Source organism: Rhyacophila brunnea, unplaced genomic scaffold (genome assembly GCF_057557595.1).
Source record: "Rhyacophila brunnea isolate RB1 unplaced genomic scaffold, BYU_Rbru_1.0 scaffold_3, whole genome shotgun sequence".
Classification (NCBI taxonomy): Eukaryota; Metazoa; Arthropoda; class Insecta; order Trichoptera; family Rhyacophilidae; genus Rhyacophila; species Rhyacophila brunnea.
In genome coordinates, this window is record NW_028232965.1 from 42,202,719 (window position 1) to 42,225,315 (window position 22,597).

At 33.0% G+C, this 22,597-nt stretch overlaps 1 protein-coding gene across 1 annotated transcript in view; it reads left to right on the forward strand.

Moving 5' to 3' along the window:
* Positions 1 to 859: 859 nt before the first annotated feature.
* The window catches only part of LOC147068387 (uncharacterized), a 34,128-nt gene continuing 12,390 nt past the window's right edge, over positions 860 to 22,597 (forward strand). The window contains exons 1-2 of the mRNA XM_085952976.1: positions 860 to 945; positions 11,596 to 11,687. Coding sequence (XP_085809102.1) covers positions 860 to 945; positions 11,596 to 11,687 — 178 coding nt within the window. The remainder of the gene's footprint in view (positions 946 to 11,595; positions 11,688 to 22,597) is intronic.

Genomic DNA, 22,597 nt, shown 5'->3' on the forward strand with positions numbered 1-22,597 from the left:
TACGGAGAACGAAATGTGCGTGTTTACTGTTTGGCTGTTTGCAGCGGACTACCCGCCATCTTGTGTTTCGCTTCGCTCCAAAAACGGCGACGTTGCAAATATTTTTCAACGGTCGTAATCTACGGCATTGTCGGCTCTTTTATTATTTATTTTCGTAATCAGCCATTACTATTTGTTGGATTTGACACCGACTCGGGCCTCTCCAGATACACAAAGACATCCCCAAATGGGGACCATGCGGGGGTGTAACACTACCTACCTAACTATAATCAGCTACTCTCAATAATTTTATTGTTTGAGCGGAAAATTTTTCACACTTCAAGTAAATTGTAACATGTAAGATGTAGCATGTAGGATTGTAGGATGCTAATACATAGGTCGGTTCAGAATAAATATAAAAAAAATATATAGTTCCATCAACACCATTGTTCCTCAGAATTTGATCTGTCCATTGCAGCCTATGATATGCCCGTAATATTAAGTGAGTCTTCTTTCTTCTGTGCCATATCCGTTATCGGACGCCGGCGATGATTTTGGCGTCCTTAATTATCCCTGATAAATCCCTGTTATATATTATAGAGGAGGTCAAACCGGTTTTCGTGATTGTCGAACCCAGATTTTCTTTTTCTACCAGGGCCTCGTTACCAGGAATCTTCTCTCGGAATGCCACAAGTGTACTTTCTAGTTTTAACATTACATGCCGGTAGGTAATATTTAGTGAATAGGTATTAAAAAATTAATATTTTTGCGATTTACCCATTTCCACGCTGCGTCATTGCGGGCCGAATTGGCCGCGCGGCTGACAACTGGAACCGATTGGCGAGGAATCCTTTTGATGCCCTCTGCCTTAATACCGGTAATGAGCCGTCACAATGAGCCTTTATACTTTGTTATCATGGACCATAAAGTCGAGGAGATGTTCCATTGTGGAGACGGCGACGTCACGTGACCGCGCAGCGTGTGACGTCAGAATGGAAAGCGGAGAGCGTTGTAGGTACGTGAAAAACTCATTTCGACATCGAAAATCAATATTAAACGATCAACACACGCCGAAGTGGACAGGTATGTCATATCATCAATGGCACCTGAATATTAAAATATTAAACTATTAAACAGTAAGACAAGGGCTGGGATAAAACAGTGTCAATCTTCATATTCTAAATTTCGAGAAAACTACCCCTTCAATCTTTTGTTCATAAATTAATCAAATTTAATTAATTTAACTACAAGTCATAAGAATCTTTATTGGCCGAACTTTAAACCAGTTTTTGAGAAATAGATGATTTTGATAGATGACGTCACACTCAACGTATTTTTTACTAAACGGTAAAACTATTGACACGATTTCATCCAAGAGCCTCCATAGTATATTATGGAATAATGAACATTGCTGTTGCTTCCGCTTTTCGTTGACAAAAGCACGAATCGTGCAAAAAGTCCTACGTATTTTTTTGGCTAGATCAAAAATATTATGTCTCACTCAATGATATTCATAAAGTAGGTACCTAGTACCTAGTCCTACTAGGCATTCAGTTCCTGAAACGTGAAGGAAAACGTGGTAGAAATGGTCAGGAATGGGGAATATCTGCAAAAATAATCTGGTAATCCAAGATAATATCTCTCTGCAATGTTCTCTTTTTGTCATTCAAATATTTCCGAACTAATTCTACATCTTGCTATGTAAAATAATATCAGTATTTTAGCCAAATACCTAAGTATTATTATTGTCCCACTTTAATACTTTATTAATCGTCCTTTATGTAAGAACACAGTTCTTAATTTGAACATAGTATCTTTCCGATTTAAAACACAGTCTTATCATTAAATTTTAAATTCATACTTTATTTTTAAGAAGCACATGGATAGAGAGCAAAAGTATTTTTTTGGGCGGAAAAGCTGTTGTGAAACAAAGGAAATCTCTTGATTTCAAATCTGGACTGATTTTTTTAAATGGGAAAACTGATTTCGACTTTTCCATCATAGTCCAGTTCTCATCCACCAAACATACCTAATACCATTCAATCTACCCTACACATAATCGGGCGTCACACGAAGCACACATAAGTGAAGTTTAGTGTGAAGCCTGCAGTATTTCACACCAGGGAATATCACTCATCCATGAATGAGGTTGTCAGGTATTCATGTATACATACTTGGACTGAGTTTACTGAGTTTCATTCCTTAAAATTCTTAAGGGAAATAGAATATAAGAAATGGTGGGAAAACGAGAAAATATACCTAAATGTATATTGCGGAAGCAAAAGTAAATCTGAGTTTATAAGTGAAGAGATCCTCTCACCAGTCTCACCAAGCAACGCAATGTTTTTGCGGACGTGTTCAGCGTGGGTCAAAATGGAGCTTTTTTTCTATTTTCAAAGCATGATCCTGGACATACCTTAAACGTTGTAGATAATCTATTTATATAATTTTAAAGCCTTATTATCCTTTATATTTATTTTAAACATTTGATGACTGCATTAAGTATTTTTATTACATAAAATAGTATTGTTTTAAACCTCTCGCTCTAATGTTTTAGAATATAGTCATATTTCAGTACATAACTGTGCAGTGGTGTTAAGATTTTTTACATTTATTAATTTTTAAACGCATTTATAAAACCATCAGTATAATTTATATTGACATTATTATAGTGAAATATTTACGATAAAAAATTATATTGATAATCTCTGTGATCCCAACTTTGACAAGAATTAGGCATTATATTATTCAAAAATGGGCAAGATTAACGCATTTGAAGATAATTCTAAAGATACTAATTATAAGCTATGTCTTTGACCATTCAAATGTGATACACATTCTACGAATAATGATTGCTTTATAATAATTATTGACCTAAGAATAAGGAAGTGTTTTTTTGAAATACGTCATTTCTTTCGGCATTCCCCAGTGGTTAAGCTACAACATACGGCCGTAGCCATAAATTGACAAACTATAATTGAAGTAGGGAGTAAAATTATGTTAACGCGCGTATTTGAACATGTACTTAAACGATTTTTTTTTAAACGGTAACAGAGGCATATTATAGGTAGATGTATCAATAAGTCCATACTCTTAGAGCTTGCCAGCGAAGTCCCCGTGACTATTAAAATATTATGTTCGTATGGTGGTCTGAAGTTACAACAACTCTATTGGCCCTAAAAACATATAGCTTCTCTTCGACATTGTCAATCCACCTGAATTTAACTGCCTCTTGGTCCCTTCTGATGGGATATCAAGCAGAATTAATTTTTTGTTCTAACCATGTTCTAACCATGGTTGAAATATAGGTACCTATAATAATAATAATTATCTATGTTAATACATTTTCGGCCTCAAATTTTCCGCTACAGATTTCCAAGATCACTTTATTTGCAATTTATATTGCTTGGTTTCTTTTTGAAATAACTCAATTCAATTATTGTATTGTGTAGGTACCTACTTAAGTAAAATTCGTATACCGTTAGTGATATTTTTTCGATAATTGAAACGTTAAAATGATAATAAATTGCATTCGGTTGTTTATAAAACAGACTCGTGGTGACAGAATTGATCTAAAAATGAAATAAATTTATAAGTAAATTTCCATATTAGGCACTCCAGACAGCGATTGAAATATATTACTTTGGTTGACTGCTTATTATTTATTCAATTTTGTAAAATGATATTTATTTGGGAAAAAAACATTTTTAAAGGAAAAACAGTCTGTTTGATGTCGCCCTGATGAAAAACTGTTCATTAAAAGAAACATCTATATTTCTTAGAACATTCAGTAAATATTATTTTAATTCCAGGATTTTAACCATTTATTTAGTCATTTAATGGTTGCTGGTTTGTTTAAGATTTTTTAATAAGAAAAAGCACTTAAGGGGCGGCTGAAGAGCTCCGTATTCAAATATAATTTAGTATGAAATCGACCTCGGCGTCGTACGCACGTTAATTTAAATCGATCTTTTGGCAAAAATCACTAATCATCGGAGATTTTATTTAAAAAAAAAACATTATTATTAGTATTATTACTATTGTCGACCTTCTACATTATTATTATTGTGGACAATCTTACATTATTATTTGATAAACACCACCTGCACGTGTCCGCTGATCAGAAAACAGGGCTGTCAAAATAATATAATATTTGTAAAATGTTAATTTCATCATAGTTTTTAATCAAACCTGTGCAAGTACATACTGATAACTTGGGTGGATATCGTGGCAAACATACTATTGATATATCTACGGGTATATTATTATTATAACCCAATTCAAATTGAACATAGGTTGATACTCAAATACTATTATAGTATCTTTATGATTTCGAGAAAATAATACGATGGAATATATTATATAATCCATTTTGGTTGCCAGTTTTTACTGCGATGAATCACTGTGTTCCTTACTGTCTTTTTTTATTCGTAGGTTTGTTTACTATGTACACCGAGAAATTTCCATTAATAATATCGGAAATGAGTTGGAATATAATGCAACCAAAACTGGAAAAATTCTATTATGGGTGTTTACTTTTTGAATTAGTTGACCCCAGAAAAACAGGTACATGCCACTACGTGAACCACAGTGGATATTATGCCGGGTCCAAATTGGCAACATGTTGCCGGCAACCTCGTTAAATTTTACGATAAGTATGATAATTATCGTAAAAATTTTTAAGCCATTATGATAATTATCGTAAAATTTATCGAGGTTGTCGCGCGACATTGTTTTGCGCCAGTGTGGACCCGGCATTAGATGCACAAAACTTAAATAAAATATATTATAAATTAAATTTAAAAAGTACAATATAATTAATTGCGTCGGCAGCCCTGTCAGACACTTTTTCTAGCGACAGTCATTTTTTATAGTCATTTTTTATATGCCCGCCAGTCCGATGGATTAATAAAAAAATAATGTGTCTAGTGACTGTATGTTAATAATTATTTTTAGGCACTCTTAATATAATATATAATTTCGCCCATTGGCTTTACCTACCACTTGTTTCACTAGTATAAAAGTGAAGTTGCGCAGGCAATAAAAAGTCACTTTCTTTTTATAGGCAGACAGTAAATTCTACGTTTTAAAAAATATGCATTAGAATTAAACAATACCTATTATTTTTAATATGTAGGTCCTAAACATTACAAATAAGCACTATTCATTAGTAATGTTTTTTGGATAGCACATGAAATAAAAATGTAGGTTGATATGTATGTCAACATCCTTCGTATGATTAGTTGTCGGACAATTTCAGGTTAAAAAGTTATTAATATATTATTAAGTTTATATCGTGGCCAACACATAATCAAAAAAGTTATCATATCCATCATATCAGTTGCAATACTTCCCACCAAAGAACTGATAAACATATTGAATTTAGTAACATTAAATGTTATTAGTAAATTTATTAGAAAATAAATTTTATTAGAAAGTACTATTTTTTGGTCACCCCATAGCTTCACTTCACAAGCTTCACTTGTAGGGAGTTTATTGAGACAAACATTAGCGGCAACCTTTTTATATTAACTAGTAGACCAGTTATTATGGACCACATGTAAAAAAATCATATTTTCAATTCTCAAGGCCGATTCTGTAGAGCGTCCTCTTAAGTCATTTAAAATTATAAATTACAACTGTGATGTATCAAACTCTTCGGCTAAATTATAAGAGGAAAAAAATACAGCATTCTTCAACTAGCCAAGGAGTGATAGCAGAGGACGACGCCACATTTCGTGGTTTAAAACCCTCCATAATTGGTATGAGTGCAGTAGGTACCACAGAATATTTCTAGGTAGAAGAAGATATAAAAAGGTCGCCCTGAGGATGGCTGTTCTCCGATAGAGGACGGCGTGTTGTGAAGAGGACGATCAATTACCCTGATCCATATAATAAAACGTTATTTGTGATTAAAAAAAACAAAGCGGTGAAGGCATACTTATTATACCTATTGCTTTGTAACGTAATAGTGATTGTAAATCGACTTCAATATCATAGTAAGTAGGTAGTTAATAGATTTCTTAATTAGTTTCTAAATATGTCTTTATGTGCAATGGTCTATTAAGGCTATACTTCAGTTGGGGCACGGTCTACAATGATCGGGACTACGCGACGCGAAGATTGTGCAAACGACGCCTGCAGAATAAAACATAATTTGTCATAAAAATTCAACATGCGTACATTAAATGTTCTGTTTATTGTTCTATTAGTAACAATAATAATATATTCATTGACATGTTTTCTTTTTCAAGTAAATGGGTAACGTTATTTAGTCATCTTTACACAATTTAAGAATTAATACCCCCGTCGCCATCACGAAACAAATTGACGTGTTCACAGCTCGACTTTCGCTCTCCGATTGCCAGCGAGTTTAAAATTTCGTCGCACCTATAGTTGAAAATTATTTGCCGTTTCACTGAAGTATGCTCTTAAGTCAATCGTTTGGATATGCCTCAGCTGCCTGTTAGGTACTTACTATTTAGGTATAATATATATTTCATGATAATGATAATATAGTTAACTAAATTATTGATCACGAATTAATTATTTATTGGCCTTTTTGCTGATTGCATTTGAGAAAAGGCGATCCTTTCTTAGAGTTAGTGTGACAGTGCGTATCTAATGATTGGTTCTTTTGAATAAATAGTGTTATTTCTTTTATTATTTGAATGTCTACACTTGTTAAATGCAAATTTCAGTTGTGTTATTCTTCGAGACGTGGATGTTTGATCTCATCACCTCGTCATTGGCGCTCGAACATTCAGAATTAACTGACACTGTTTTTTCTGTCACGAGCACGATGATGTGATGAATTGTAGTTATGGTAATTTTGTAATCATCGACATGTTTGGCTCGTCAAAAAAGATGTGTCGGTTCGGGGAACGGATGCTTTTGAAACTAGACGACGCGAGCGACTGCGGTCGTCAAAAGTGGGCGTAGACTTATCCACAATGTTGTCGATATAAATAAAGGTTTTTTTTGTATTTTTTATGTTATTGTCTTCTATGCAAATTATCGATTCAGCTTAGACATATCAAATGACGTTCCTAGACATGGAAATATGCTCTGCATTCAAAGATTATAATATGTTGGTTAAAAATAAAAAGGACGTCATTTTTGTCCTCTCATATTATTAGGAAACTCAATATTGATAAATAACGATACAAAACATACCACCTGTATGTATAATTTAGCATATTAAATACATACTACAATGTAACCAATTTATACAATGTAGTAATTTATTATTCTTGTTATAAACCGTTAAGTATTTCTGTTCCAATTTTTGCGAAGTAGAAATTCCAGCTATTCTTACACTTTTTGGGACGTATGCCAAAAAGATGACAGCCAACGAATCTTTAAAAATAATAGGTAACAGTTTAATACATATTATTTATTAAATTTAAATGTACATTGTATTGTACATTATGTTTTTGGTTCTATGGGTTCTGTATTAGTAATCTGAAGGATTATAAGGTAAAAATAGTAATTCATAATTTATTAAACACTTTATATAAATCAACCACATTATAAATCCAACTTATGATCCTATACTTGTGTATCTATTGGGCTATCGTTTTTATTATAAGAAACAAGTTGAGATACATTAACACAGTATTAACTTAGTATTTCTATGTTAAAACTGATATTTCCGGTCCGTGTAAATATATTTGAAGTACCTACCCTAATTTCATCCCTCTCATACATTACCTACCACTTTTTTTAAAATCATATAAAATAACTAAATTAAATTAAACTGAAACCTCATAGAGAGCGAAACATGTATAAAACATTCTATTAAAATACAATATACGTAAATTACTTAATGTTCACTGTTTAGATATTAAACTTTAGATATTAAACCTTCGATGCTTGCATTCTGACGGTGCTGATTTACGGTAGCAAGTCGTGGCACCTATCGAGGGCTAAGAGTAAAGTACTGAACTTTGCGAATAGATGTTTACAGGGAACTCCTGTTCTGTGGATGTTTACGATGGATACTGGGTGTACGGTGGTATAACTTTAGGAGTAATGTGGAGATAATAGAGCAGACTAACCAGCATGCGATTACGTTGGCGGTGAAGCATCCTAGAAGCCTGCTAAATACTATCAACATATTAGGTATATACGGCGGAGCTACGGGATGTTAGTATGATCTGGGATGATGCAAGAAAACTAGTGAGCTATTGGAATTCTCGGAAGCGCCATGTGTTATACAATTTCTCTAATTGAGGAGCAGATGTGGTAAAAAAAGACGAAGAAGATACTTAGTTGGAATTTTTGAGAATGGGTCGATAAGTCCGAAACACTTGTCAATAATATTTATTTTATTTATTTAAAAAAATGACACGTTGAGCACATAACAAATTATTGATTCAAGACGTTCACAACATGACATTTAGAATAAAAAGTTAACAAATAGAGAAAAAACAAGGTAGAGAAAAAACAAAGCAAAAAAATAATTTTATAGAAAAAAAATAAAAAAAATAATAATAAAAAACATTAATAATTTAAAAATATACAAATTAAATAATAAAATAGAATTTTAAAAACAGAATGCATAATGCAGGGAGTGCGTTGACCAGCCGCACAGCCTTCGCTATTGGTGCCATGAGGAAACAGCTTTTTTAAAAGGAATTAGGTACCTACCAACAGTTTTCTTTCCAAATCTTTAGATAGTATTATATTTTCATCATTGAGTGCCTACTTATACAATATTATGTATTGTGTCTTAAGACTTAAGATGATTAAATATTAATCGCTCATGTGCTCTGAAAACTTATTATAAAGACGCTAAACATTTCGGTGTCTCACATTCATGTCCATAAGAAGAGGAAATACGTACGTAGTGAAAAGATTTCTCAGAAAAGGTCCGTTTCTATTTTTCATTCATGCGCCTGGGAAAACGATGCCGTCAATGACGAAATCATGCCAAACCGTCAATAACTTGGCTAACTGTTTGTCAAACAAAATCCGGTGACAAATAGATCCGCCCATACAAAGAGTGATATCGTGGATACAATCTAAAGCCATTCCCGATAGCAAAAAAAATATCTATGCTCTGTATCTCTGGACGTTTCAGACTTAAATTGACACCTTTTCTATAGGTCTGGCCAATGCACGAACATGTCTTTGTGTGCCAAATATATCATCTAACTGTACAGTGGCGAAGATGCAATACTAAAAGATTACTGTCATCATAAGTAAATTATCACAAATAGTACGAATTGCTTTAATATTCTATCCGTAAGTAATGATATTAATTTAAATATAAGATATTCAATTTTATTTTTGATCTGTGGTCAATTTTCCGCGAATCATATAAATGTGAATGATTTAAAATTGCATGAGTTTAATAATATATTAGTACCATAGACGTTCAGAAACGCTAAATGGTAAGTAGGTACATGTACTTACCTATCTTACCTATCCACCGTGATTATTATTACAGATTTATTTCAAATTAATGTTTTTTTACTTTGATATGAGTGGAACACTTAGATATTAGGTACCTCTGATAAATCAAATGACATTTAAAATATGTCAAAAATTACAACTTCCCTAAAATCAGCTTGTATGGTTTTCTGCTACATATTATGTATTGATCCGCCTGACATTTTTCTTAGCTCATATCACTCTGTATGAAAATAAAGTGCTTTCTGTTGATACATACTCAGCCTAACTGAAAAATGAGAATGCAATATTCCTGGTTCTAGTGTTTCAAATGCAGTTAGTATTCGTATGGGCATTGCCAGGCTTGCGTTCAACCAAATCTGCATTGATTTTGTTGATGTATCTACTCTGGGGGGGCTAACTGCCGGTTGTTCGAAGCGTGCATGCTACTAGTGCTTATGGATTGTTCAAGATTCTTAATTTAAATATTAAATAATTATGTTTATCTACTCGTAGTAACGGATTGTCTTTTCAAACGCCCTGCAAAAATAATGGAAGATATAAAATTATGTAGTTCTTTTAAAATTTAGGGATTGCAATACTGGTATTTCAAAACCGGTATTAAATTTTTTATCAATACCGAAATAACGGTTTCAAAAATGCAATATACCGGTATTTAAAGTATTAAGAAAGCATATATTATTATGTTTATGATTTTCGAAAATGAATTTAATGCTGCCAAAATGCAAATATATTGACTAAAACCTACAACAGTTTAATAACATTAAAACAAAATCCCTCAAATAATTTTATAAAATTAACATATTTCAAAAAAGAAAACATTCGTGGCAATGATTTCCAATTAAACGTCGATTTTGAGAGGGATTTTCATGTAGCCGGACTTAAAAGTATTTCTAAAAATTAGCAGTTCTAAAATATATGATCAACACATATACGTAAATGTCAACATAATACATGCAGGTAGGTTGCTATAAAATAGTGTTTTAAATAGATTTTTATACCTAGTTATATTTATTGATAGGTACCTACATCTTTTTTTCTATAATATGTGTTGACGAATACCGCTATTAATACCGGTATTCAATGAGAAATACTGAAATACCGGTATTGATATATCCCTTCGGTATTGCAATCCCTACTTCAAATGGACCTGAAATGTGAAATCACTTATAGTTGAACTTATCAGTTCACCACGGGTTATTTTTTACCACGTTTTTCTTAGCTCGTATTCTTGTTTGTCCGGTGGTTGTTTATCCAGTACAAATCTTGCAATCGATTTTTAACTAACTTCCCGACTAGCTAGACGTTTGAAACTTTTAGAATATATCAGAACACGATGCTAATGAATTCTTTTAATACTTTTAGCCATCTTTAAATAGAATTGAATTCATTTTCAGTTAATTCTGTTTTGTATGAAAAGTTATTTCGGATGACATCCGTAATCCAATCCACTATTATTATTATTACTATAAGGGGGTGGTCCTAGCAACTAAATTATTAATATATACGTGCGTTACTATGAAAATCAATATGACATTTCAGTACATATTCTATATTTGTTTGTTTGTTGCATAGAATAGAATACATAGAATTGTCAAGTTTATATGATTCAACAGAAAATTTAAAAACGTGGTATATAAAAAGTTCTTTTTATCTTGTAATTATTTTGCTTGATTTTCATATTTATGTAGAAGAAGGCTTTCTTCAATATGTTTGAGTAATTGTTTTCCCAATATAGCCGATGGAATACATTGTATTCGTTTTCACAATTAAACACTGTCGATTTTCTGGTAAATGAAAGCCTCCGCAAACTTTATGTGAACATTACAAATTCGAATATTAATTACAAGACTAATGTTCAAATGTTTATAAGGATCTGTATGACTTAGAGAAGTCATAAATTACTGTGCTTAGTGGTATCTCAATATCATTAATCATTATCTTCTCTATACATTTGCAATAGACATACAATAGAAACGCTCCAAGCCAATATATGCAGTCAGAATTGGATATATATGAAACTTAATATCGTAGATTGCCGAATAATTGAAAATAGATTCCGATATTGTCACAACGAGACGTTTTAATTAGCGATCGTCTGCGGCGAGGCTGCTGCGGAGAGTGGAGTGCGAGGCGCGGGAGGGAGGGGGAGGGAGAGTGACGGAGGTAAGGTGGACCGGTGTGGCGGGGTGTGGCGAGGCGGGGGGAGGCTTTAGTCTCGCGCGGCCCGTGGGAACTGCACAGAAGTCGGCCGGCTCGCGCCCGTGCCGAGGTGCTGGGCCGTTATTATGGTATGCTTAGTTCATTTTTATTTTATTTAAGTATGTACGGTCGATCTCGGATGTAATGAGGAAACATTCGTTGACATTTTAGTTTACGATTTTCTCTATATATTTCTTCACTTTTATAACGAGCTACTTATTGTGTATACCGAGCAAAAATATCGTCAAAAATTTTCTTAAAACTGTTAATGTGTCGATCATTTACAAACATTTTCGACCCTAAGCAATAAAATCCGACCGGGCAGGATGCCGCCGGGATCGGATTACGTTTATGACGCGAGTTAAGTGTCTAAGTATTTAATTGGTTTATTCGCTGGCAACATTGAAAAAGTATCCACGGATATGGTTGATATTGCATGTAAAAAATTCAAGCTTCGCGAAGTCAGTAGGTACCTACCAGCGTTCATTACAATAAACAACTTCTTTTGTAGTTTATGAATGCCATGCTTGTTTCGGGGATTTTTACGATGGTTTTCAGATTTTTTATGTTGTGTGTGAATGTGGCGCGGAAAATGTTATACAACGATATAACGAGTAATGCTTATAACGAGAAAATTCAGTCGGTCCCATCTTCCTCGTAATAATCAAGTTCGACTGTATTCATAAAAATATAACTCAGCTTTACAAATTTGGTTTGCATACTTTGGAAACTTAATATTCATATTATAATGTTCAAACGTAGCAGTAGTGCTACGGCGTAGACCCTAGGGTGGTAGTAGGAAAATACACAAAACGACGTTGTTTTTAAGCGAAAAGTTAATAAAAAGTGTTTTCATTTCCTCGCTAATAAAGTGAAGCGATTATTTTCCAATGAACGTGTGCGCGCGCATGCGTGCCTACATTACCATCGGTTCCCAAGTTATGAGAGAGCCCGAACCTTCTCACATAAAGCAAAACGCCTCGGAAGACGCTTTTCTCTTTCTGCCCACGAGATTTTCCCCTCTCACCGTCCCCCTCACACCGTATCAAATGTTGAACGCCCACCGGCGGGTTCCAGTCGAGAAGTCAAACGAACTCTATTATCACTTTGATGGGATTTGAATATAGGTGTCTGAAGAAAGAAAATCGGCCGATAAAAAAAATTTGCAAAAATTTTCCGATTTTTTTTTAATTACAAAAAATGTCACCACCTTTATACCTATATATTATATATTATAAGACTAAAAACATATTTACATCATATTATACTTGTAGACCCTTAGGTACCTTTTTATTCGGATTCTTCAGATTTTTACAAAGTTGAGTTCCATCTTTCCGCACGTCTGCCGAGAAGTCGATGGCCAGCAGGTCTTCCGTGTAAGTGGGATCTCAGTTTTCGCATTATGTGCATTCCAGAATTTTATTTATTTTCCCCCATCCGACCACATCCTCAATTTTGAAAATTTCTCGGATATACTTACGTTTTACATTGGTGTTTTCATTTCTAGGTTTCACAATAAACATTTTTTTTGGCTGTGTCTGTCCTAACCTTGATCACAGGTTTAAAATTGAGTGTTTTTGTCGATTATAAAGATAGAACAGTAACTAAAATGCAATTTTAATGACACGTATAATGTATAACTGAAAATAGGGCCGGTCCTCACAAGTGTGAGGCCCGATTGAAGCATGTGCGTGAGGCCCATAAGGAAGTGGCAAATATAATATATTCCACTTGATAACTGGTTAGAGAGAGTACTTTAGAGTGTGAATACTTTTTTTTAATTATTGTTTTAGTATGTACCTAAGTATTGCAATTTACTAGATATCATGAGATTTGATAATCATACATAATGAACACTCTAATTTGAAGTTATTGTTAACTGCAGGTGTTAACTTGTAATATAATTTTATAATACAGTAATATTGAATCTATTAAAGCTGGTACACAGCCCAGTAAACACTGAAAATCATACCACTTGTTAATAATTATTATTATTGGATTAGAGATTATTAATTTACGTCTGCATTTTATTGGTCAAGAGAAGAATTTAGCATAAAAAGAACTTCATGGGTCTTAGAAACTTGTTTGAGCTTACCATATTAATTCATCAAAACAATGAAATGTTTAAATTGCACTATTTATTGTATTCACTGAAAATTTTTCCACCGCAGACAATTAAAACTAGTACTATAAAGTATTGACAGTAATATTGATCGTGTGTAAGGGGTCGAATGATGGAATAAACTGACGAATATTCGAATATTTCGATATTTGACCATTACTATTGGCAGCGCCATAGATACTATGCGATAAATTGAGACCATAAATAATAATTTTATGATATGAATATATTTTTTTTGTATTTTTATCTAGTTTTTCATCCATTTTATGTCTATAACTCTTTTCTTAAAACAGATGATGTTAAAATTATGGCCCGATGGTGATGACTGGAGACACCATATACTCGTATTAATATGCTAACAGTGTTGCTGGGCGAAATTAATTATTACTACAAAATAAAAAAACTTCATGACAATTGGATGAGTAGCCTTTAAAATATGGAAAATAATCCCACAATTTCATTTTAGCAAAAACACGCTGAAAATGATATTTTTTAAACAGCACGCAAAAAGCTAAATAATATTTTAACTGTATTTTAATGTATTTAATACTTATTTATTTATTTATTTATTATATACTTGCTGAAATATTTACGAATGTATAAAAAGAACAATCTACTTGTACAACTCATTTAATTTGCTCTATTCTCTAATTATTTAAAATTGTAAAAGTGTCACTTTAATCCGTTTTATTTAACGTTATTCGCAGTGAAACGATGTGACGAATAAATAATAATTATTATTTTTAACTTCGCAATTATTACTTGGACTGCGTCCAACGCAACTGGTGCGTTGCCCATCAGGTGGCCATTAGTTATAATTAGCATGTTATTTAAATGTGGTAAATTAATTAAAAGGCCCGCAGTGAATGGGTTTTAATAAGCTTAAGAATCTATATACCTATGTATGTTAAACGGTATGTGCTCGGTTTATTATATTGCTGAAAAATGAATAATACTGCCGTAAGAAACTTTTAGTAATGAATTAAAAACAGGACAATTGTAACTAACTGTGTTTCCAAATTATTGTAATTATTCAAAACGCATCAATGTGATGGTAAGAATCGCTAAACAGAACGGTTCGATGTCTGCTCTTGAAATAAAATTCGTCTTTGACAAAATGCTTCCCGCGCGATTTTCTGAGACGTCGTTCCTTTTTTGAATGTTTTTTTTAGCTCGTGTCGACTCCATTATCTATGATTTATGAAAAGAGCTGTACTAAATACAGATATTCTTTATTCAGTTCTCTTTAATACAATAATACTAATAATATAAATAATGTACCTACAACCATTCAAAAAATCTCTCAGTTAAATTTGCATAGGAGTACACGACAACATAATTATTAGTAGACATCTGTGAAAGAAAATAGAACAGCTGTTTTATGACACATGTCATTCACTTATTGAATTAAATTTTATTAATTAGGTCATATTTTAAAAAGAGGGCCATTTAACCCATATGGGAATGACTGAAGCAGCATTTAACTCAACACCTGGAATTTATAATTATAGTCAGTTATATCAAAATAGTGCAGACCCAGACTGTGCATTTCACAAACGTCTATGCTTCACCAGTCCTTGAGTTCCAGTTCCAGTTTCAAGGCCATCCCATCCTGCTACAGTCTTCCTAATGTACTTGATTCTTGGTCTCCCTCTAGGTTTCCTTTTACTGGGATATACCTACATCTGTTCAAAATCTTTAGTGCCATATCACCTGGCGTACATAATTTAACAATGACTTGGTCTTCTATTAGGATATCCAGCTAATGTTCATTTTATTCTATAGATACCATTTTCCAAGTGATCCAAAGATTATTTGCAATATTGTTCTTTCAAGAATACTTATTTAATATCTTCGGACTGGGTTAGGCACCATGTTTCAGAACGATTAGTGGGCCTTATTATAGTTTGTATATCAAGAGATGATTGTTTCTTTGATAACACTTTTTGATTATTTATTTATTTAAAAAATACACGTTGAGTACATAACAAATTATTAATTCAGGACGTTCACAATATGACATTTAGAATAAAAAGTACAAGTAATCAGTTAGAGAAAAAACACGTAGAGAAAAAAAACAAAGCAAAAAATACATAGTTTTATCCAAAAGAAATAAAATAAAAAAAACAACAATAATTAAAAAAAAATACAAATTAAACAATAAAATAGAATTTAAAAAACAGAATATTATAAAGCATCGCTAAAAATATCTACATCTCTAGGGACTGCATTGACCAGCCGCACAGCCCTCGATATTGGTGCCTGGTGAGCCTGACATGAGGAAACAGCTTTCACACAAAATAGGTCATGGCTGCGACCACGCATGTAATTGACGGGTGCATAAAAATTCAAATTTTCTAGAATATCGGGATTGGAAACTATACCACGTGAGAGCAGGGAAAATGCATTAAGAGCAGAAGTGACCTACGAGCTTCAAGAGAATGAAAGGCGAGCATGCCTTGAAAAAAGTTAGTCGGAAAATACTCGTTTGAGAAGTTGTCAAAAGAAAAATAATTATAAACATCAAAATAAAGATGACGAAGAATTTTTTCTGAACACGCTCTAAAACAAGCTTATAGGAAACCTCATAAGGACTCCAGATGGACCCATACTGAAAAATACTACGTACTAACGACACATAGAGTGTACGTAAAACAGTTGGATTCTTGAATGGCTTGGCTTGTCTCATGACGAATCCTAGAAGCTTGCTCGCACTATTATAATAATATATTTGTAAAATAAACCTAACCATAAGAAGGATGAATCACGCAATATCTCCACTTTATAACAGTATTATTGTGACAATCTTACATGTTTATTATGTGACAGTGAAAGTCAATAAATATAATAAAATAAGAAAGAGCTCGCTATCCGAATGGGAATGGCTGGAGCAACATTTAACTCGATGCGGAATGTCTGGGACTCACGACTGTACTCGGTAAAAACCAAATGCCGCCTATTCGACACTTGCATTCTGACGGTGCTGCTTTACGGTAGCGAATCATGGCACCTTACGAAGGCTCAGAGCAACCGTATACTGAGCTTCGAAAACAGATGTTTGCGATGAATACTGGGTGTGCGGTGGTATGACTTTAAGAGCGACGAGGAGATAAGAGAACGCACCAAGCAGCCTCTCATCACGCTGAAAGTGAAGAGGCGACGTTGGACATGGCTCGGCCACGTGCTGCGGATGCCAGAAGAGAACTTCAACCTGGCTTGCCTGTTCTTCAAGCCGACCGAATTCCGGCGTCCTGGAAAGCCGCTAAATACAATCTACAGAGTGTATACGGCGGAACTACGGGATGCCGGTTTGACCTGGAACGAAGCAAGGAGACTGGCGAGCGACAGGGATTCTTGGAGGCGACGCGTGGTGTCCATATGCTCCAGTTAAGGGGCGGATATGGCAAAAGAAGAAGAAGAATATTATAGTCACTCACACATTTACCACTACGCAAGTGACGTAAATCTATCTATATAGTACTACTATCTTGTAGGAGTGTAGGTCTACGCAGGTTCGTAGAACCGAGATATTTCATGCGAAAATACTAGTAGTATCAAAATAGATACTGAGTCTAATAATGTACGTTTTTTGAAATATTTTCATTTAAAATTAAGTTAAAAATAAATAAAAAATTAGTTTTAAAAACTTATTATATTATATGAGTCATAAAAATCATATTTTTTCCCGACCATGTTCGATCCTAATAGGATCATATGGATCTCCACAGTGTGGAGGTTTGTATTGACAGATTTTGTTTTTACGAGAAATGGATGTCAGCCACTTGCTCAACCTATTTGGTCCATACTCTGACTCATACACAAATTGAAAAACAATATATTGTGTACTTGCCAGACCCAGGATTCGAACCTGGTACCCACGACGCAATAGCACAACGCTTAAACCGCGCGGCTCATTGAATTAACAGGGACGTCTTCACATAAATAAACTCAGTATTATTAAGATACATTTTAAGTAAAAAATAATGAGAAATGCATTGTAAATACGTCATCGTTATAGATGAGTGTTTTTACTAATATTAATTTTAAGATATTTTTTATTAAATGCATCATTTAATCCATAATCGTAATTAAGCTTTTACAAATCACTGATTTCGAATATTATTTGTATTAGTGTGTAACTATTAATATTATTATAATATTGATTTTTTTATTACTATCTTAATTAGTCATTTAAATATTATGTATGAAGTATTTTTTGAATACTTATCGTTTAGCTCCCTCTAACACGCACTTTATACTACTGTCCAATAGAGGTAGTCGAGTTAACCATTTTCTAAAGGCGGAAAACAAAATCTATTTATTATTCTTGAATGAATAAATTTTAAACATTTTTCTTAGTAATCAAGTAATTTAAAAAAATAGTAACTAATGTGATATCGATCTAGGTCTATGTAAATTCTAAATTGATAATAATTGTAGAATTTTGTTTCGGTTTAAGGGCAATATTTCATCTAAGAATATCATTTCAGAAAACAGCAGATAAAAAATGCTAAATGGTATTTCATGAATTTTTATACTAAGACCGGGCAGATAAAGGTCTCATTCAAAAATATATACCACTAGTGTCGTGTATGTGTGTACTGTGTGTAGCCGGGGTCGAGCTCAGATTATTTTAACCAACCAAGTGTGTGACGTTAGCAGTGCTGTAGAACGACTCAATTTTAAGGGTTTGTTTCCAGTCTGAAAAATTGCAACGGCACGGTTCCAGGACATGGCTCAATAAAAGTAAAATTTGGAAACTAGATTCTGAGGTCATACTTCAGCTGCCTTCTTCTTCGTGTCGGATTTTCAATAATAACTATCGGTGTCATTCCAGAAGTGTACCTACTGCCTTCACGCTGGAACCTCCTTAAAACGATGATAATCATTACAACCGCCTATTATGCCAGTGATGGTGAACCTTTTTACGTGCATGTGCCTAAAATTCCAAAATATTATTAATCGACTGTCTGAAGTGGCGGGCAGTTTTTAATGAGGGGAAATTTTTTAAAAAGTTTTTCACTTGCTACGGTGAAAATCATCTGGGTCTAATTGTAAAAAAAATACAAACATAACCTTCTATGATAACAAAATATGTCAGTATTGTAACCAGGTTAAAAATATATATTTTTAATAAACCATTTCTTTTATTCAAATGAATAATTCACAAGATTTTGAGAATGTAACATTCTATATATTGAACATACATAACTAAAAAACACCTCAGACATGTACCCACTAGAAAAAAATATATTTGAAAAAAATACGAAACTCGACGGGATTTGAACCCGTATAACCATTGGTGTCGCGCCAATCCTTGCATTAACCAATTATGCTACGAGCCTCCTATCAAATGACGACAATTTAAACTAGTAGCTCATACACGAATGACATGGTTTATTAAAAAATGTTAGCAAGTTCAAGTAGACGTTATATAAAATATTTGGCAAGAGCCGGGCGTCGGTTAGTAATTAAGGTAATTAATATTCCTTGATTTACTACACAAAAATCGATAGTCAATAATTACGTAATTTGATAAGCATTTAATGTACTCGTATGACCAACTAGTTTAAATTGTCGTCATTAGATAGGAGGCTCGTAGCATAATTTGGATTTCCGAGCTTCCAATCGAAAGTGTCCTAATCAGAATCAATTTTTTTTCTACATGCTAATCAATGTGCAGTGTTTGACCATTTCTTTGTCTTTTAAATTTAGTACTTATGGATCTACTACTGGAAGAAAAATAAATTGGAAGGACACAAAATGATGGATTGTCTTCTTCAGAAGGTTTTTGTAAATTGCCTATTTTCTTCAAGGTATAACAACGTTATTTCAATAAAGACTATCTATCTATATTTGACAGAGCAGCTTATACGGTGTTATCACCTGAAGAAAATAGGCAACTTACAAAAACCTACGAATCTAATAAATATTACATAATAATATTATGATTTTTGGTTTCAAGTGTATTCATTAAAACCCCGAAATTGGCCACGAGTCTCGGTTTTAGATTCTAGTAATTATGAAAGAATGTATCTGATTCCGATTGTGTTGTTATTATATATGTTAAAATTATTGTTATTGGGTTCTCTAGATTTAAGGGTTCGGGACTGGTTCAGTTCTCATCTCTGGAAACAAGTAAGAAACGACATCTTATATCGCGCCACACGCAGTTTACATCGCCAGAGAAATGCATTAAACTGCCAATAAAATCGCGAATAGTATTCGCCGACTATTGTTCTCTCGTCGTAAAAATACGCAATAACCCGGTTTGTTAATGAAGCGTTTAGCCGGGAAAATAGGCTCCGGCACGTTGCGTTTGCACTCTATTGGACGCAATTCATATGTACTTAGTACTTACATAACTACGGGCATCCATATAAAGTCACATCACATTATGTAAACGGTGAATAGAGGGTCAACGCGTGATATATTATTAATAGGCAGCTATTGTGTAGTTTTATCTTGACATTATCTCAATAGCGTATTGTAATTTGTCGCATTGAATTTATATCAGAAATATATTCATATCCATAATTTCATAAAAATAATAATACTACTATTTAGTACATACCTATAATGTGGAATTTTAATCACCCAACCTCTCTATGTGGTTTTTCTTTATTACATAAAAAATTAGGTATCTTGAAAATAACATTTTATGTAAAAATTAATGATAAAATACTTTTATGGAATAAAATCAATTTTCATATTTTTAGGTGTATAATAGTGTTACATTGTTTATTTCAAAATTTAACGATGCGTTTTATATAATTTTACCGAGACCCGCTATCATATTGTCTTTTATACTTCACACACATTTTTACAATCCTACCGAGTTCTTGCTTCGGAATATATGAAAGTCAGAGTTATACTCTGTGTCGTTAAAATTAAAAGCATTGTACCACTATGTGTGCAATGTCTTCCTGAACATCAGATTCATCGCAAAGCTGCAAATCATTTTTTTACCATGAGATTATTTCTGACGATGGTGTCGTCTGATCTTAGTTTCAATATCAACTTGAACTCATTTTTGGTCAGAAGCGATTAAACAAACAATAACTTGGGGAAAGTATTATAAACTACTAAAACTATTAATTTTCATACAAATCCTGATAAAATACTAGGATATCACTTACTTTTTTTCATACAAAATTGATACCTACGTCAAACTGAAATCACATTGAACGATTTTTTTCGAGAAATAATTTCATCATATTTGATTGAAGACTCAACACCATTAGTCAATACAATACAGAATATTTTATTTAAAGTTCAATAACTATTTTAGTTGTATGTCATCTTTAAGAGAGATTATTCATGATCATGATCACCACCGATATTGTTTTCTTTAAATAAACACTCCCAATTATTTCACATTTTTTTGGAAAACGATTGATTTAAATGTTGGTTTGCAAAGTAAAAATTAGATAAAGGTGTGACGTTTTAGCTGACACAACTGTAGATCCTCAAAAAATATCAACCTACCCTATCCTTTTTATAAGCTAATCGGATTTTGGTACTATGGAAGGTCTTCAGACAACTATGATTATAAAGAAGTATTTGGTCGGGCTATCGGTAGGTACTGGAATAATCTAGAAATACTCGAGAAGAGTCATAAAAATTAAGATGCCATGGATTCTTAGAGGTATTGCGTGATAATTATATGCGATAAGGTCCACGTAAGGTGCAAAAGTAGTCAATGAAATAACAGAAAAAACAAAACACATTTTTAATTTTATCATATATTGGCATTAAGTATTATACTCAGCTTAAGTTAAATATACGGATGTCTCTATACAGAAATACTACAAAACAATTTGCTAGAATTATCTAGAAAAATTTAAAGAATTTACAATGTTGAATTCACTGTACCAGGTTCCCATTTTTTTTAAACGACGAATCGTCCTACGAGAATATCAATAGCATGGTAAATGTTACCATATTTTTAATTGATCTATATTCCGTAGTTCGTGATATTATAACATTTATAAATGAAAGATAAGTTCAGATTTCAGACAACGCAATTCATAAGAATAAAAATAAAGGAATCAGAGGAGGCCTCCATATAGCAGTGATTTAATATATTTTAAAACAATCTGGTGATGATACATATATATATATATATGTATATAAAGGAATGTTTGTTTGTTTGTTAGTCCCGTAAGCGTTCCTATAACATTCATCCGATTGCGATGAAAATTTGGTGAATTGTTGTGTGCACACCCGCAAAGGTTTTTGAATTAGTACAACTATCTTCTTCTATTGGTATGCGTTCCTATATCAAATTTGGAAAATCCATGCTTCTCACGCGGACAGCTGTATGTGGCCAGCTCACGCGTTGGAAAACCTTCTGATTTATTCATGTACGCACCAGACGGAAAAACAAAAAATATTGTGTATTTTATTTATTTCTTTGGGTGACATTGCAACGCATGCCGGGTACTCGCTAGTAGGGATTCCAATCCCGGGATCCCGAGATTCCGAGCTATTTTCGATACCTATGAATCCCGGGATTGATTGATTTTTTTTATCAATTTTTATGGAAAATAAAATAAAAACGAAAATATAACAGAAAATGTACTTTTAATAACAAATAACTACATTAGAAATAAACTGAGTTTGAATGAAGTTTGATTTATACCCATGTGAAGTTGCCGATTCATTTTAGTTTTTCACATAAATTAATAAAAAATGAGAAAGATTGGAAAAAAATAATGCTTCGCACTATTAACAAAGTAATTCCACCTTGATCTCATACGTTTTTCGGCAGTTTCATATTTGGCTGACTTATTAGATTTATGAAGCGGAAAGGCCATAAGTACACCATGATTTGCTTTACTATTTTAAATCTCGCTAACCCATTCATTAAGTCTT